This window comes from Pygocentrus nattereri, chromosome 23 (assembly GCF_015220715.1).
Source record: "Pygocentrus nattereri isolate fPygNat1 chromosome 23, fPygNat1.pri, whole genome shotgun sequence".
NCBI classification, from domain to species: domain Eukaryota; kingdom Metazoa; phylum Chordata; class Actinopteri; order Characiformes; family Serrasalmidae; genus Pygocentrus; species Pygocentrus nattereri.
In genome coordinates this window covers 10,006,859-10,023,860 of record NC_051233.1, presented here as the reverse complement: position 1 = coordinate 10,023,860, position 17,002 = coordinate 10,006,859, and the positions used below count along the sequence as shown (strand labels likewise).

Here is a 17,002-nt window from a genome sequence, read left to right as displayed (position 1 = left end):
ATGCTTCTTTATTGACTTTGAGAAAAAGTTCCCTTTTGTACTGTTCTAAGATCAGCCTCACTTAGCCAGACTCTCACCTTATAGACTGTAGGCTCAGGCTGAAAACTGCTCTAGGATCTAGGATCCCACCAAAGCCCCTTTATTGATCAAGCTTAGACAGAAGGCCAAGAATACATGATCGTCAAGGGTAGGAAGTGTGGGTAATGACACTCTACGTACAAGAGTGTTTTCCTCCACCTTGGTGTCTTTGGCTTACTTAACCATGTCAAGAACATTGATGCACCATAACAAACACCTCGTAGTTTATTCTCAAGCAATAAAAAGTGCCATTGGACTTTCGTTCAAAGGGAAGGTCAGGTCTTTGTTGAGTGGGACAACATGACCAACAACAACAGCAGAAAGCAGCTGAGATGTGAGATTAACACATCAAAAAAGAAGCTATTACTGTACTGAGAAAGTCGACCCATTATTTGTTTGAGTAAAACAGCCAATAAGTACAATTTGTTTAGTTTATTCGCATCAGGAAAAGCAAAAATCAGAAACAGAAATAGTTTCAACAGTTCACATTTCTAAAGTTGAGTCTTAGGACTTTGTTGCAAATCCAAGTTATCTCAAACACAAAGATGCTGAGGTCTGGACTCTGGGGAGGTCAGTCCATTGTTCTGAGATTTAATTTGCAAATGCTCTTCTTTCTTGTCTGTTTTCTTTTTTCAACAATGTCTTCTTTACAGCTCCACATCCTTTCAGACTCCTATTGCTGAGTTGTCTGGATGTTTTCAGATCTGAAGCAGCTCGATTTTCTCCTCTCTCTCAAAGATGAAAGCTTTATGCACATCTTTATCTGATGATTTTAATCTTTTTTTTACCTCCAGTTTTGGGAACTCTTGGAACCAGTTTTTGGAACCATTTTTCTCCTTACTTTCTCAGGATTCTTTTATAACTAATCTACTCAGAAAACTGACATCCAGCACTGATCATGCACTCCTATGAGAACCTATGAGATGGTACTAACTTTACATTACTTCCTCCTGGATTAATCAGAATATTTCTGAAAGATGTTCAAGCTCTAAGCTTCTTTGTTGTATCCTCATAAAATCTCATTAGCTATATCATTCTTTCTTCATCTGGGGTCGACCAGAGGAGGGCTGGTTTCTCCTTGACCCTGAGCTGCTCTTGAGGTTTCTTCCTCTTACTCCAAGAGAGTTTTTCCTTGCCACTGTCACCTCAGGCTTGCTCATGGGAGCCCTGGACCTGGATTCAGTTCTTTACATCGATACACAGACTCCTTTTTATTTTCTCTTATTTTTCTTTTGATCCTTTCTAAACGGCTTTTCTGTAAAGCTGCTTTCAGACAACACTAGTTGTCAAAAGCACTATACAAATAAATGTTTTTATTGTTGTAGAAACACAGCATCTCTTGATAAATTAATAACTCATTTAATGGCCTTAACTGTTTGATTTAGCAGAGAAGGCGGGGCCTCCCAGCATTCTTAGTTCTTTTGCTGGTTTCTGTTAGCTCTTAATTTTCTTCTTCCTTTTTTATTTTTTAAAATCTGTTATTCTCATAAATTTATAACATCATCTTATATATCTCCATGCTAAAGGTGAGGTTAAGCACAAAAACCCAGTGTTATCTCCTCAAATGGGTGATTCAGTCCTTTTACAAGTTGACACAAAGTAATCACTCATATGATTTTGAGCTTTTGATAGTTTATACAGAACAGGGTCCTCTCTGTGTGGAGTTTGCATGTTCTCCCCGTGTCTGCGTGGGTTTCCTCCGGGTTCTCCGGTTTCCTCCCACGGTCCAAAGACATGCAGTCAGGCCGATTGGGCATGCTAAATTACCCCTGGGTGTGAATGTGTGTGTGGCTGTCTGTGTCTGTCTGTCTGCCCTGCAATGGACTGGCGACCTGTCCAGGGTGTATCCTGCCTTCCGCCCGAAGACTGCTGGGATAGGCTCCAGCACCCCCCGCGACCCTGACGGAGAAGCGGCTTTGAAAATGGATGGATGGATGGATGGATGGATGGATAGTTTATACAACAGTTTGTATCAACAGAAAATATTTATCTTTCTCAATAAAATAAATATTACGCAAAAAAACTTTGCTGTTGCTGGAACAAAAACTTGTATCTCCAAACTGAGAACTTTACAGGAGAAGGAAAAAACATATTCTATGTGTTCTAATTCATATTCTAATCCTAAACCTGTAAGTTCCACAAAAAAAAACAAGGAAACTGATTACTTTAATTATTCAGAGCTTAGCTAACATATGTGGGTTTACACTATAGTACCAAGCCTTATTTACAATGATCCAACTAATTGGAACAGATCCTTGGTCAGATCTTCTACTCTGAGAAGCTTTATAACTCCTGGCCCAGTTTTTAGTTTTAAATTTAACCTAGTTAGAAATTACAATATCAGCAGCAATTCAACATTTAAAACCATGTAAGTCCATGGTCTGTGTTCAAATTCTTAATGTAGGATCTGTTCCACTAAATAAGACATTTGGTCCTAGATCAGCTCTCCTGCTCTGAAAAGCTTGATGAACATGGACTACACTTTCTGAACTAGAAGTGGCTTGTAGCTCCAAGCCAATGACCAATCTTAATCTTTAACAGTGTAGACCATTCAGCAATCAGGAGAACCTTCAAAAAGGTTAGCAAAGGTAGGCAGCTTCAGGACAACCCCTCTGTATCTCACATTTGAAAACACGTGAAAAAGTGTTCACCCCTTCCTGATTTCCTCTATTACTGCATATTTGTCACACTGACCCTTAAATGAGATGTATTAGACAGATGTATTAGGTTTAAACCAGACTAAAATATTTTTATTTCACTTAAGGAGCAACCATAGTCAAAACATGACTCGCCCTTATTAAGAAGTAATTGCTCCTTTGACATTTATAATGTTTGGTATTGATATATATGTAGGTAGGCCCTACTACATCGTCTCCATTGGGTTTAAGTCAGGACTTTGACAAGGCCATTCCAAACCAATTACTGTCTTTCCTTTCAGCCATTCAGATGTCCAGCCTTCTTTACTGGCTTCAGGAAGGATATTCCATTATTTGTATTGTTCTCAGGATCAGCTTTTCTGTTTTGGACCACGGTTTTGCTGCATAACTTAATTATCTTTCAGCTTCAGATGAGAACAGAAAAGGGGGGGGTCTTTTATTAACAGTTGTCCAGGTTAGCAAAACTTTAGCAGTACTTTGCTCTTCCATGAGTTCCAGGATCTTTCTAACTGTGGGGACTTCATCTGGGCCAGCTGAGGCTAGAGAGACTGGCAGTTCCTTAGATATTCTCCTGGAAATTTTGGTGACTTCCAGGATGTTTTGCCTCTGTGCCTTTCGGGGGAAATTGGTCAGCCCACCACCACTGGGAGAACTGTTCCTAGTATATGAATATTTATTAAATTTGGTTTATTTTGATTCTTGAGTAAGTAAGGGGAGATTACTTTTTCACATGGGTGATTTGCACTTTAAATAAAGCAGATAATAATCAAACAGTGTGCTTTGCATTTGACAAGTGTTTTTTGTGTTTGCATAATTTTTGAAAGAATCTCTCATGTTTTTAATAACAAGGCTAAATAATATACCTCACTGGTAATACATAACACACGGTGGCTGTATCTACCCAGACTCACTAGTGCTTTGTGTCTAAAACTACAACAGTATCAAATTAGCAGTGGCAGTGGGTTAATAGCAGTAAGGTTGAGTGCTGTATAACATGTAAACTTAAACCATGTCTTTTCATCAAAGGCACTTTCTGCAAGGCCGTGTCCAGTTGTCTTCATGTCTGACTGGCCACAAGTATCTCCTCCCTTCATGGAAACTTCCACCTATACGAGGGAGCTGATAAAGAGCAGCACGGCCAGCATGTTAGCGTGCTGGCACGGCTGATAGAGCTCCCAAGCCCTTATCTTGCTGCTCTGTCTGGTGTGCACAACACCCCCTACTCACCCCACCCAAACTGGGGAGCCTCAATCTTAGACAATCAACGGGGGTCACTGCTACACCACTCCATAAGTTTGCTAGGTGAAGATGCAGAGATAGGCTGATCTAGATGCTTCCAGGCCCACTACGGTGATCAGACAGAACCTTCACAACTGATCACAGTACTGTTGTGAAGGCAGCTTCAGATGAACCCACTCTGCCTTTACTTATACTGAATATGTGAACTGAAGCAATTACATTGCAATTACTGGTACAAAGTGCAGTTGAAGGAGAAGTGGCGTTCGGAAGAATGAAACATTGGCAAACTTAGCCTAGTATTTAGGACTAGACTACAGTGTAGGTTTTCTTTTGAGGAAATAACCAATACTTATTTTTCACTCATAGGCTTGCTCAGAAAAGACGTTGAGATAACAAGCTGAACTGCGCTCAGGTTTACTCTTTATAAACAAAGGTGCCAAAAGGGTTCTTTGGAGCCAATGCACCACTTTTGGTATCCTGAGGAACCTTTCAGTGGACGGTTCTACAAAGAGCTATATTTGTAAACGAGATGTGCTAGTACGCCCTCCATGAAGTGGTTCTTCAAGCGCTCTTCAATAAAACGGTTATCTGTAGAACCGTGACAAAGAAGCATTCAACTGCATAAAGGTGTCTTCACTATGATGGAAAACATGTTGCATATGGTTCTTTAAAAGAGACTGAAGCTGTATGCACAAGTTTGAACTTTCCCTCATAAAATAACATGTTTTGTTGATTTTCTAAGTGAAAAAAAGTTGACTTCTACAGAGTATGACATTCTTTGTCAATTTTAGTCAGTAGTTTTTTCCTTTAGCATATTTGGAAAAATATATTTAAATGAATGAATTAATAAATTAATTAAATAAACAAAATGTACCTTAACTTTCTCTCAATTTTTCCCCCAATATGTTTAACCCGAAAGTAAAGAGCAATTCTGCATTAAAATGTGCAGAAGTATGTCCTCTGTAGAGGTTGTGTTAACAAACCATGTAATTTGACCAGAGGTGGCAAAACTTTTGAGTATGACTGTAGCACCCGAAGGGTTTCTGCTACTGTTATGTCATAGAACCTTTGCGGCTAAGAGTGTCGGGGGGCAATGTTATTGTTTTGTGATAAATCGTGTCACATTATTGTATGCTTTTCTTTCCAGAACACCGACTGTCTGCGTGAATGCTGTGAATCATGTGAAACAATGAGCAAATTCAGTTTTTGATTAGTACTAGTATTAATAGGACTACTACTTTTTTTTGTCAGTTCTAAGTGATACATAATGTGATGTTTGACTTTTGTTATATTGCCGAAATGTAGTAGCATCTTTAAAGACCTTCCACATAATGTAAAGCTACGGTTGTTAATTTTGTCTTCAAACCATAAGTCCAAGTAGGTTGGACAATATGACAATATTTATCATTAAAGTGATAGGTCATATTATGGCACAGTACGCTTTTGTGAGCATACTGTGGATAATGTAAGTACTTAAAAGACGTTTTGCATTACAAATAAAGCACAATTAACTTAACTGGATTTAGTGCAGTGCAGTTAAGTCACTGTGCTGACAGTTTTTGATAGTATCTTTTATACGTAGCATTACTGGTTCTTCAGTACATTTTTGCCATTCTGTTCACCCCTAAAACCAAGGCCAGAATCATTTAGAAACCTTATAGGCCCATTTCAACAAGTAGGAGAACCTTTAAAAGTAACTGTAGATGTGTGGTGAAGGGAGGCAGCTCCTATTGAACCCTGCTGTGCCTCAACAAACACTGGGCACATATTTACCCATGTGAGTATGCTACAATAATTTCACAAGCTTCTGAAACAGTATATATTTATGAAACAGTACGAATTTAGCAATCACTGGAATGAAGAACTGAAGGTGATCATTCTGACCAAAAATCTGCTGGAAATTCCTTCAGGAAACAAGAATGAATAAACAGTCATTCAAGCCTTTCATTTCTAACTTGCAGAAGAACAGTTTTTGCTCTGCTTTAAAGAAAACATATTTAACTCTGTTAAATACAGGCTCTAATGTAAACAAAAAGAATGCAATGCATAATGAGATTTAATGCCAGTGTAGCATACAGTATATAAAGCCTTAGAGTCAAAAATAAGGGACTTTCAGCTTAAGGCATTGAACTAACATGAGGCAGCCATATGAAACAAATTCACCATTAACTTATAATGTTTAAGTTTTTGGTCCAACTCCAAGTTAAAGTTGGGTGACCCAAAGGCGTGCCCTCACATGCAGGATAACTGGGGTTGGAGTAACTGTTTGGATGCTGATAGAACAGAATGACCCGATTGGGCAAAAGGCAAGACGGGAGAAGCCAGATAAGAGCGAGACTGCCCTTGTGTCATCACCATATGCAAATGAGTAAGGTCATTAAAATGGTGAGCCAGTGGGAGGAGAAGTTCTAGAGAGCCATTGGGGGGTCCGGCAAGAGATCGGAGACACCAAGCCTATAGACGAGAAATAAAGACAGGGAAGAAGACGAGGGAAGGTGTTGAACGAGAGTAATTAAGCTGTTCACTAACACCTTCTTCAAGAGGAGAAAGGACAAGTGACCTTAAAGGTGAGTGCAGAAACAAGAAGTAAACAACTTATTTCAGGCAGCCAATTAAGTGTGACGAATCTGACCGCAAGTGTAAGTTTGCAAATGTTTGGAAAGGGATTTTCTGGTAGGACGTGTCTGCTGAACATGGGACACTGGAGGGCCCATAAAGATGCATGCATATATTTACAATATAATGTACTATGTTATATACTATAATTACTACAGAATTATAAACTACACTATAATTACATAGTTCCATTGCAACATTGTTATAACTAACATTACAAAGGAATTATAATGTAATTCCATTATAATTATATACAGCTTTGCTCTGAGGACATTTGAGTACATTCACCCATCCCAACCAAATGTCCCATTTCTTTTCTTATGCTTTCTTCACAGAATGCTCCAGGTCTACACTTTCCCAATCCATCGCGAGTCATAATACTGTCCTCTGGACAGGATATCATCATATACTGTAAGTTCATTATGGAGACACTACAGTATAGATGATGTACTATCCAGGGTGGCATTCCTCCTCTGTGGTCTACCACACACGCATGCACTTTCTGTGATAGAGGGAGGCGGTTAAACCGTTACCATTACTGAGTTTAGTAATGGTAAGGGTTCTTTTGCTTCTTCTCACTGCCATCGTTCTGGAAATCAACCTCAGGCCAGAAGCGTGGAGCTGAACCATGAGGACTGCACGGTACAATGGAGAAATAATGGAACAAACTGAAGAGTAATACATTTTTTTAAATAATTTAAATGTTGTTTGTTTACATGTTTCCAATTTCAGTTCAGCTCTTTTTAATATGTTCTGTTGTTCAATAAACATGTACTTGAATCAGGAACCCTTGACATTTTATTTACATATCAATATACAGCCAAATAGACTTTGTTAAATATTAATGACAAAATAAATAAGTGATTTTTTTGAGCATTTGGCTCAACTGTATAAAATGTGTAGCCTTTTTTAATTAAAAAGGCCTCTCGTCACTGACCTCAATGAACTCAGAAGTGACCCAGCAAGAAAAGAGAGTGGAAGGAAAAAAAAAGGGGGGGGGAGACAGAGACAGAAACGTGGCACAGCTGATCCATCATCGTGGCCTGGATAAGTAGTGACCACCAGCAAAACTCGACTGGGGAGCGGGGGATTACAAGAACAAATGCGCAAATGCATCCCATTGCCATTTTGTGCCAATTTTAGCGGCAGGTTAGTGCTCCATTTTGTGTTCCATTAGAGGGGTAATCTAGCCCTCTGGGGCTGGGCCTTTAGTTGAGCTCCAGCAGCGGAGTCTGAAAGCAAGAGAAGAGATGGAGAAAGACAGCCAACATTGCAAAGAGCTTACAAACAACAAAGTAGCCCTTGAATCAGCAGGGAACATTACACCAAAAATTTGTGTTAATAACAGGCTACATAGAAACTAGACAAGTCAAAGAACCATATCACTGCTATGGGAACAAAACCTTTGTATCTCCAAAATGGCAACTTTACAGGACAGAAAATATGTGGAAAAGATCTTCCAATCCAGTAAGACCTGGTAGACCACCAAAATGTCTTCATCAGACATTTTGTCTTTGAGAGAGAGGAGAAAATCAATTGATTCAGATATGAAAACATCCACAGGTGTTTCTGTCCATCCTTCCACTGTGATAAAAAACAACTCTGAAAGGATGTGTAGTTGTCAAATGCCACCAACTTCTAAGACTGAACTTTGGAGGTGTGGAAAAACATTCCTGTACATTTCTTTGTAAGACCGCAAGTAAGAAAGCAAGTCTCCTTAAAAGAATGGAAGATGTAATAAAGACAAAGAGTGGACACAGTAAATACTGTGAAGTATGTTTTCTTCCATTTCTGCCTGATGCTGAAAAATGAACATCTTGTGCCCAATGGCCATTTAGACTGGAAATTAAATTAATTAAGGGTGGTCTCTGACTTTTGCACACTTCTAGACACAGTTGTCCAGTTTCTAATCCAAGAAAACAGCCTGCGTGCAGCAAGGCCTACAACCATGACCACTACTGTTTAATCTAGCCCTAAAAAAAAAAGACAATCTTTACAACTTAATGAAACTCCAGCTTTTCTTAATGGGGCCACGCGTTCAGCAGCGCTGAAACACTACTAACTCAGTCATGATGTAGCCCTGCATATCAAAGTAAAGCAGTGTAAAGTAACACCTGCTAGAAAAGCAACAGGACACTAAAGAAAGCAGCAGTTTGAGTTCAGAGAGGAAGCTCTAACTCAGAAGCTGAACAGAATGAACAGTGTTGGGAGATAACAGGCAGACAGTTCGCATACAACTCAAGACAAACCACAGCCTTGAGTAGACCTCTTCCTTCCTGAGAGGGAGAGAGAGTCAACAATGATTTACAATCTCATTCCACTCTGGACGAAGCAATATATATATATATATATATATATATATATATATATATATATATATATATATATATATATATATATATATATATACGCTGAGGTCCTATAAACAGGTTGAGGCAGCGGGCTGAGTAACGACATCTGTAGTCATCCTTTAGAAACTGTACAAGTGTCCTGTTCACACACTTCAGTGCAGATCCTTGGGGCAGCTGAACCGTCTGTTTCAGTTCTTCAGAGTGGCAGATATTTTCAGACGCACTTCGCACATGAAAGCATTAGTGAGGTCTTCGCCTGCCTCTCGGGCTATCCTGGCCATTACCTGACCTCCAGGACCAATCACCATGGTCTGTTCATGAAAGAAGAGAAAAAGAGGACTCAAATAAACAGAAGGGAAAAAAAAAAAAAAACACACACCATAAAGTTCTTCTGAATCCCCAGTTATCAATGGCTATTCATCAGAGACTTTTAAAAAGCTGCAGCAACTCCTTTCTACAGTGGCTTAGCAACACCAAGCACACTTTCACCAACTTCAGCTTGTTAAAATTGCATGACTTATAAAAGGAATCTTCTCAAATATTTACCATTCTTTACAGAGCTCCATTCAAATGTTTTCTCCTACCGCATATCTCTGCAGGAGTGTTGTTGGAATCAAGGTAACGGCACTGTCAGAGGATGAAAGTGCTTTAGAGGGGAAAAAAAAAGAACAAAAAAAAGCAGTTCTCTCACCATATGGCTGTTCTTCTTCACGTGTAATTTGACAGATATGTCCAACTTGCCATCCTCAGTCTCTCTCCAGAGCTCAATGTGCTACAAAACAGACGGTAAAACGACGGGAGTCAGCACAAAGACTGTTCCGGCAATGTGAAAAATTCACTGTTCTGAGGGAACAAAGGTGGGGTGTTGCAAAGATTTTCCCCCCTTTTTGCTGACATTCAAAGCCTTTATTTCTCTCCATTGAAGGTCACATTTAATGTTATAAAGGCAGAGCAGGCAGAGAATGTGCCGTAAAGGAAAAGGAACTGAAGAAACAAAATGGACCCACTATATGGCCAAAAGTATCCAGACATCACTTTTAATTAGTGAAGTCTGCTACTTTAGGGTTGCACCCATTGCTGAAATAGGCACTATAACTTATGCATTACTATAAGACTGGGAGGCTTTAAAGCAGCCATCCATGAGCTGAAGGTCACCACGCCCAATGCCAAGTGTGGGCTACAACTACGTTCTCTAGAGTGACGAAGCTCCTTACAAAACCTTTGACATAAGATTAAATAGCCTTGGTGATCCAGAACTAATCATCCAACATCAGTACCTGACCTCTTTAACAATCATGTGGCTGAATGCAATTAGATCCTCACAGCAATGTTCCAACATCGACTGTAAAGCGTTCTCAAAATATTAATTTTAATGCCCTTGATTTCAGAACAAAATGTTAGATGAGCAGGTGTCTATACATTTTTGGACTAAAGGCAGTTACGACTGTGACAGAGTGAGACTTTATGTGAAAATGTCAGTATCAGGAGGGCCAAGAAATGCATTACCTGAGATATGGTGTAAGGCACCTCCTGCGGAAGGTATTCAAGAAGCTTCTCACGGACTGCGTTGACGCATATGTCCTCTGGGCTCTGATCTGTCAGTACGTCACTGTGGTAATGCCATGGGCCTGGTTTTGCAGCCACCATCAGATATCTCTGTCAAACCAACAGGCACTCATTTACATTGTCATTTGGCAGATGGGACAAAGAAAGTGGTAGTTGTCATAATGATGTAATTAATGCAGCTCATAGGTTTTACAAGTCATCCATAAGAGAAGCCAACACATGATGTAGAGCAATCCATTAAAAAAAATATACATTGCATATTTATATACATTGTATATTTATATTGTGTACACACACACACACATATATATATATATATATATATACACACACACACACACACACACACACATATATATATATATATATATATATATATACACACACACACACACACACACACACACACACATATATATATATATATATATATATATATATATATATATATATATATAAAATTGAAAATATTACTGTGATAAACATATACATTTTTGGCTACTGGCCCATTACTAATCATCTACATGTTCTCAAAAACTTAATGTACAATTTTAAACACTAATAGTGAACAGAATAAAATAACAATTACTAATATAACACAAGTGATTCCAAACTTTGAAAGATAGCACAGATAAAATGTGTTCTAATAAGCATAATAAACTCGTCTCTACAATGCCAAGCTTCCTTCTACCTTCAGTGTCTCCACGTCCTCCCCATCTGCGGCACACAGCATGAACACATCCTTGAAGTGAGACCACCCTTTGCGGCTCTTCAGGGTTCTCAGCTGCTCTCTGCTCAGGCCTGTCTGGTCTTGAGTGTCTGAGTTTGGGCATGGCTCCTCTCCCGTTTGGGCCTCCAGGGCTGTTTTAGCCTTCATCTGCATCTCATCTCTTTCTTTCTGCAATATCTTCACCACATCGCGGACCCTCAGTCTCTGACCATTCACAACACCCTCGGTCAGCTTGGCTGTGATGTCCAGCAGCAAGGCTTTGTTCTTCAGGAGGTCCACCTGTGTGTATGCACACGTGAAGCATGGTCAAAAATTGAACAAATATGTAAATGCTGAATGCGTGACCACGCCAGATAACTCACAGACTTGTTCTGAGCGAAAAATCTAAACCACACCTCAGGAGTACTGAATAAAATAGATTACAATCATTTTGTACTTACAACGAACACAAATTCTGATCATATAAGATACAAAGGTTAATATTACTGATGGATACATGTAGGAGAGAATGCTCTGATCATGATAATTTTTTCTTTTTAGTACTAATGGATCCAAAGCATGCCAGCAAAATACCCCCTACAGCATAATAGAGACACCAGACCTCCTCACTGAAGCATTCAGGCCTGTACTGTACCCTTGGCATACATCACACATGCACTATCCTACTCGTGAATATGATCACAGATAACTCATCTGACAATATCACTTCTCTGCAGACCAGTATCTATAGTTTTTAAACCATTATACTCTCGAATCTGCATTTGTGCCTGTAACAACTGGTTAATTTGCTGCAGTCCTACAATAACATCCCTCTCTATGTAACTGTGGATGGACTGCTCCTCCTGACAGTCTGAGCTTTAAGAAAATGATGAGAACAGCCTTTTTTCTTTACTTTTTCTTTTAAAAGGTAGACCATGATGACCTGTGCACTGAAAATAGATCTGATCTCAAACCACAAAAAGTATGGGTACCCCTGATATAGATAGCAATGCTGAAGTCACTTCAGTCACTATTCCTATTGAAATACCAATGAGATAAGCAGTCTTTGTGAGTAAAAGCTCCTGCCATCCATGGCCCAGTAATGGCCCCTTTTTCAAATCAACTTAGATGTTTTCCTCTTGTTAATTTGATCCAAAATTGACATCAGCTGGGTCTGCTCAGTTTTTTTCATACTTGTCAGAGAGCATGACAAGATGTTAACTGCTTAACTGTATTATGCAGCACACTTGTCTGGAAACATCTGCACTTGTTTTGCTTCTCCACTCATTTATCAATGTTTTTCTTCTGTCACCTGACTGTGGGTATGTGCAATATAGCTTACCTTATTGAGGACGAGAACAGCAGGAATGTGTGGATTCAGGGTGAGACACTTCAGCACCTCAAAGTCCAGTCTATCGCGGGTCCACTTGTCAGAGATGTCCACTAAAACCACCACTGCAAATAAAAGATCCCAGCAGTTAAGAGAGAGCTACCTGCCACTTACTCAACCTTCGACCACTGATCCATATATAATATGTATATTATAACCATACCCTAATCTGTAGTGCTCAGAATAGACATAGCTACCTAAATCAGCCTCTCGTAATGAGTTCAGTGGATCCACTAGAAGGGAATTCTCCAGCTGGTGCCTGTAGAGAACAGAAACGGGAGATTATCAGATCTCTTCAGAAGTTATTTGTAGCGTACACAATATTTATGCATTATACTTATAATACTTTTATTCAAAGAGCTGTGAGTAAACCCAGCTTTTACTTCTGAACTCCAAACAAGGTTCTTGCCCTTTCCTATTGAAAGAAATCAATACATTTTCAGGGCTTTTCCCTTATTACCAAGGAGAATACCTTTTAACTTTGAAGGGAGTAGTAAGACCAGGCGTATCCAGCAGAATCTGATCATTCAGAGACAGAAAGATGATATTTATCACTAGCTGTCCCACTTCAATATCATATAGCCACACATTAAGCTCTGATAAAAATTAAGAAAATATCCACTACTGCCGGTTACGTTGTGAAACTATTCAGTCTTGTACCAACAATAACAAGCATCTTCTTGAGTACAACACAAACTCTTACAATTTGAGTATTGTCCATTGTGATCACTCCAAGTGCACGTGACCTTGTTGTATGTACTTTTTGCGAGACTGCAAACAACTGTTGAAAAAAATTGAAAAGGTTAAAACCAAAACCACCATCACAAACTTTAAGAATTCTGAACAACTGAAATTGTACCTTCCTGCCAAGGAGTTGGTTGGTGAGTGTTGACTTCCCTGCATTTGGAGCCCCAATAACAGCCACTCTCAGAGTCTTTGGATTTTCTGGTTGATCTGGGGGCCTCAGTAACAGAGAAAGCTGCCCGGCTGGGAGCAAAATAAGAAGGGAAATCAAGCTTTACGACCATAACACAGTGTCAAGGTAACACCTCATGGATATCAGATCCAAACACCTGTTTCTACGGACTATAAATTGCGCTTTACAGTGTAAAAACAAAGGCACCATTACCTCTATCCGGAGGCACGGGTTGCTGGCAGGGTCCCTGATCCACACCAGGCATTTTTCCTTTCAGCAGCCTGTCCAAAAATGCGCTGGAGGACACAGAACAGGCTGGAGTGAAAGGAAAACCATGTCCACTCAGCGCTCCAGGACGAAAGGCTGAAGGAGGAGAAGTTAAAGAGAGGCTTCAGCAACCAGACCTGCCTTGCAGGTAACTTAAAGCAACCAGCAATGCCATAGTAAACATCAAGTCACCAAAACATCTGTCAGTTCAGTAGTTAACAAAGCCAAGATTTAAAGGGGAACCCCGCTGGCTTTTCAAAAATTCTACTTCATTAAATAATTGAGATGTATGGAAAACCTATTAAAGCTTTTTGATAAAGCTTTCGCTTGAAATGCATTTGAATCCTTTTATTTAAACTCATTCATGGCAGATTGATACACATAGGGCACTGTTGGGCAAAATCGTCCCTGAAGGAAATCTTTTTTCAGATTTATGACTATTTAACCATTTTAACAATAGAACAATTCAGAAGAAACGGGTTGGTTCACTGGACGTTTTGGACAGTAAATAAAACAAATGTGTTGTAGACATTGTGACCCCTGGTTCTTTTTACCACGACTGTAAAGAAATCAAGTTTCTCCATAACGAACTACTTCACGTCAAACCACTGAATGACTGGTTGCATCTTAATGACTGAAATTTTGAAAACCTGGTGGAATTTCCCTTTGACTTTCTTTCTCCTATATGGACACAGCCGAACCTAAACTACGATTAAAGCGTATCTTTAAACCCGCTGCGTGTTAAACCAGTTAAACTCAATCTACACCAGCTTAATATTCATTCTGCTTCAAGAGTCCGGTTTGTCAAGTGGTTAAAACGGATTTACGACGCTGAAGCGCACATATTTTGAATGTTATGCGAACGTAAGGGACTTGTTAGCAATAGCACTAGCGACAGGGTTAGCGCTCGTGACCTGCTCGCGGACGCAGTGACACGGTTGCCAGCAGTAACGGTCGGGCGGGAGCGCGCAGACATCTCCTCACGAAGGACTCGCCCACTCGAATAGCCATCCGTTAGGAAAGACCGACGTTATCAGCCGCTGAAAGGTGAGGTATTCTTCTGAAAACCGATCCCGCCGAGCGTGAAGTGTTTGTTGACGCGTGTTTTCAGGACGCAGCCATGTTTTAAACAACGAGAGCAAGAGAGACAGAAAAGAGGAGCCGAGCGAAGAAGGAGCTTAAACTCTCTCACCATCTAGTGGACGAACGGACTGCAGTTGGAGAGGCTGCGTCCCAAACTACAGCCTGCCACACTCTACATACTATACTAGTTAATGAATGTACTGCTGATTTCTGACAAACTATGTAGCACGGTAGTATGCGGTTTTGGACGCAGCCCGAGTTTACGAAAAGGGATTAACACGTCTCAGCAGTAGGAATTCGTGGACGTTTCCTAGTTCATTTTAAAGGGGGTTTCCACCGATTTTTCAAAATTCTACACAATTCAGTGGCTGAGATATAAACAAAGTCATTGGTTTGATGCGAAATGGTTCATTTGTAGAGAAACGTACTGAGACTTTCTTTATAAGTGGCGGTGATAGGAACCAGGGGTCACAATGTCTGCAGTGTAAATACAGCCAGTTTATTTACTATCAAAAACCACCAGTGAATCTTCTGAGTTTTCATATGTAATGCTGAAGATGGTCAAATAATTACCAAACTAAAATATATATATATATTTTTTTCTCTTTTGCCTTAGGGAACTCTTTTGCCTTAGAACATCTTTGTATCACTCCATGAATAGATTAAAATAAAAGCAATAAAATAAGTTTTAGACCAAAACCTTATGACAAAACTACCATAAAACCATATCTCAGACATCAGGCTGAGTTTTCATAACCATTTCATGTAATAACTTTTTGTGAGGGAACTTGTAAAGGTGGTCGTCTGGTTCCTTTCCCCACCACTGTGAACAATTCTGACTCAGTAAGTTTGTCTAGAACAGAGCATTTCACACCAAACCCTTCTGAATGACTTTGTTGACATGTTAATCATTTATTTATGCAGAAATTTGGAAAAGTTATGGAGTTTCCTTTCAATGAGAGCATGTACTAACAATTACTGTTATCATGGGTTACATTTCAAGTAAAAAAAAATGGTCAAGTTTAAATTGTAGTCATTATGTGTCCGAATTAAATTGACACCAGTAAAAATGCTCCATCCATTCAAATTAACTGTGAAGAAAAAAATGTGTACTATTAAGAACTGAAATCATACATTTTAATACAATTCTTACAATGAAAAGTTGAATTTACAAACATTTTATACATTTGTACATTTTACTATTACTAATAAGAATCATACTTGTTCAAATTGAAGTCCTGACATTGAGAAACTGAATTAAAAGCTGAAGACTTGCCTTAAGATGGCAGTGGATGTGCTTTTCGCTTATCTCAGACTTCCCTCTTTCACTGCCGGCACAAAATTCATTGGGACATTCTTGAAATTGCTGTGGTGAAGACAAAAAAGGTCCCACTTGATGTGCCTGTCTGATATCACAGAAGCAGGATATTAAACTCTCCATCTGCAAACCAAGTGTAAAGACGTGGCAATGTAGGTTTCGACAATGTGCAGTATGATTGATATCTTTATAGGAGATGGAAATATTCTGGGAAATGAGAGAAAACACATATAAAATGGCATGAATATAAGATGCAATGACACTTTTAACACCAAATCTGTGGGCTGCTTTTAATTTTGGGCAGAGCGCAGGTGTAGCTGATGAGTTGGTGAGATGGATTTGTGGGCAAGATCAGCTTGAAGTGCTTTAAATGTAACCAATGCATCTGTGTGCTAGGATTATGCATTAACTGTGAGGGATGATCACACAGCCAGAGGTGGGCAGAGTAAATCATACTGAGGTAAAAGTACTGATACTTCAATGAGGTAGTAGTTTCCCAAAAAGAATGTGACTAAATAACAAAGCAAAAAAACTCCTCAGGTATTCAAGCAATATGGCAAAATAACACTGCGATACAATAATGAACAAAACGGACGATGATATTTAGCTTTTCTGAGCTTTGGAAGCAATTTGGAGTGGACAAATAGCAACAGTAACATTGTAAAATGGCTATAAAAACTATGCATAACTATCCATCCATCATCTATCCATCCATCCAGTTTCTAAGCCGCTTCTCCCTCGGGGTGGGGCGTGGGGGGTGCTGGAGCCTATTCCAGCGGTCATCAGGCGGAAGGCAGGATACACCCTGGACA

At 39.5% G+C, this 17,002-nt stretch overlaps 1 protein-coding gene and 1 long non-coding RNA gene across 2 annotated transcripts; one reads left to right on the top strand and one right to left on the bottom strand.

The window, feature by feature from the left end:
* The first annotated feature begins 6,264 nt into the window (after window positions 1-6,264).
* Window positions 6,265-7,377, top strand: LOC108437663. The gene is made up of 2 exons (XR_001858641.2): window positions 6,265-6,541; window positions 6,926-7,377. It is a non-coding gene; the product is annotated as an uncharacterized LOC108437663 (long non-coding RNA).
* Window positions 7,378-8,984: 1,607 nt separating this feature from the next.
* Window positions 8,985-14,957, bottom strand: eral1 (Era-like 12S mitochondrial rRNA chaperone 1). Its single transcript, XM_017714899.2, has 11 exons — window positions 14,704-14,957; window positions 13,736-13,885; window positions 13,466-13,593; window positions 13,310-13,387; window positions 13,079-13,125; window positions 12,804-12,865; window positions 12,559-12,671; window positions 11,199-11,516; window positions 10,448-10,597; window positions 9,633-9,713; window positions 8,985-9,252 (listed from the first exon to the last, which is right to left on the bottom strand). The coding sequence occupies exons 1-11, from the start codon at window positions 14,798-14,800 to the stop codon at window positions 9,130-9,132; spliced, it is 1,347 nt and encodes a 448-aa protein (XP_017570388.1). The 5' UTR covers window positions 14,801-14,957; the 3' UTR covers window positions 8,985-9,129.
* Between the last annotated feature and the right edge of the window lie 2,045 nt (window positions 14,958-17,002).

Coding starts and splice junctions, on each gene's coding strand:
- eral1 (XM_017714899.2), bottom strand. CDS start 14,800: ATGGCTATTCGAGTGGGCGAGTCCTTCGTGAGGAGATGTCTGCGCGCT. Junction 11,517..12,558: donor CTGTTCTCGTCCTCAATAAG/GTAAGCTATATT, acceptor GCATACACACAG/GTGGACCTCCTGAAGAACAA. Junction 9,253..9,632: donor TGAAGAAGAACAGCCATATG/GTGAGAGAACTG, acceptor TTTCATGAACAG/ACCATGGTGATTGGTCCTGG.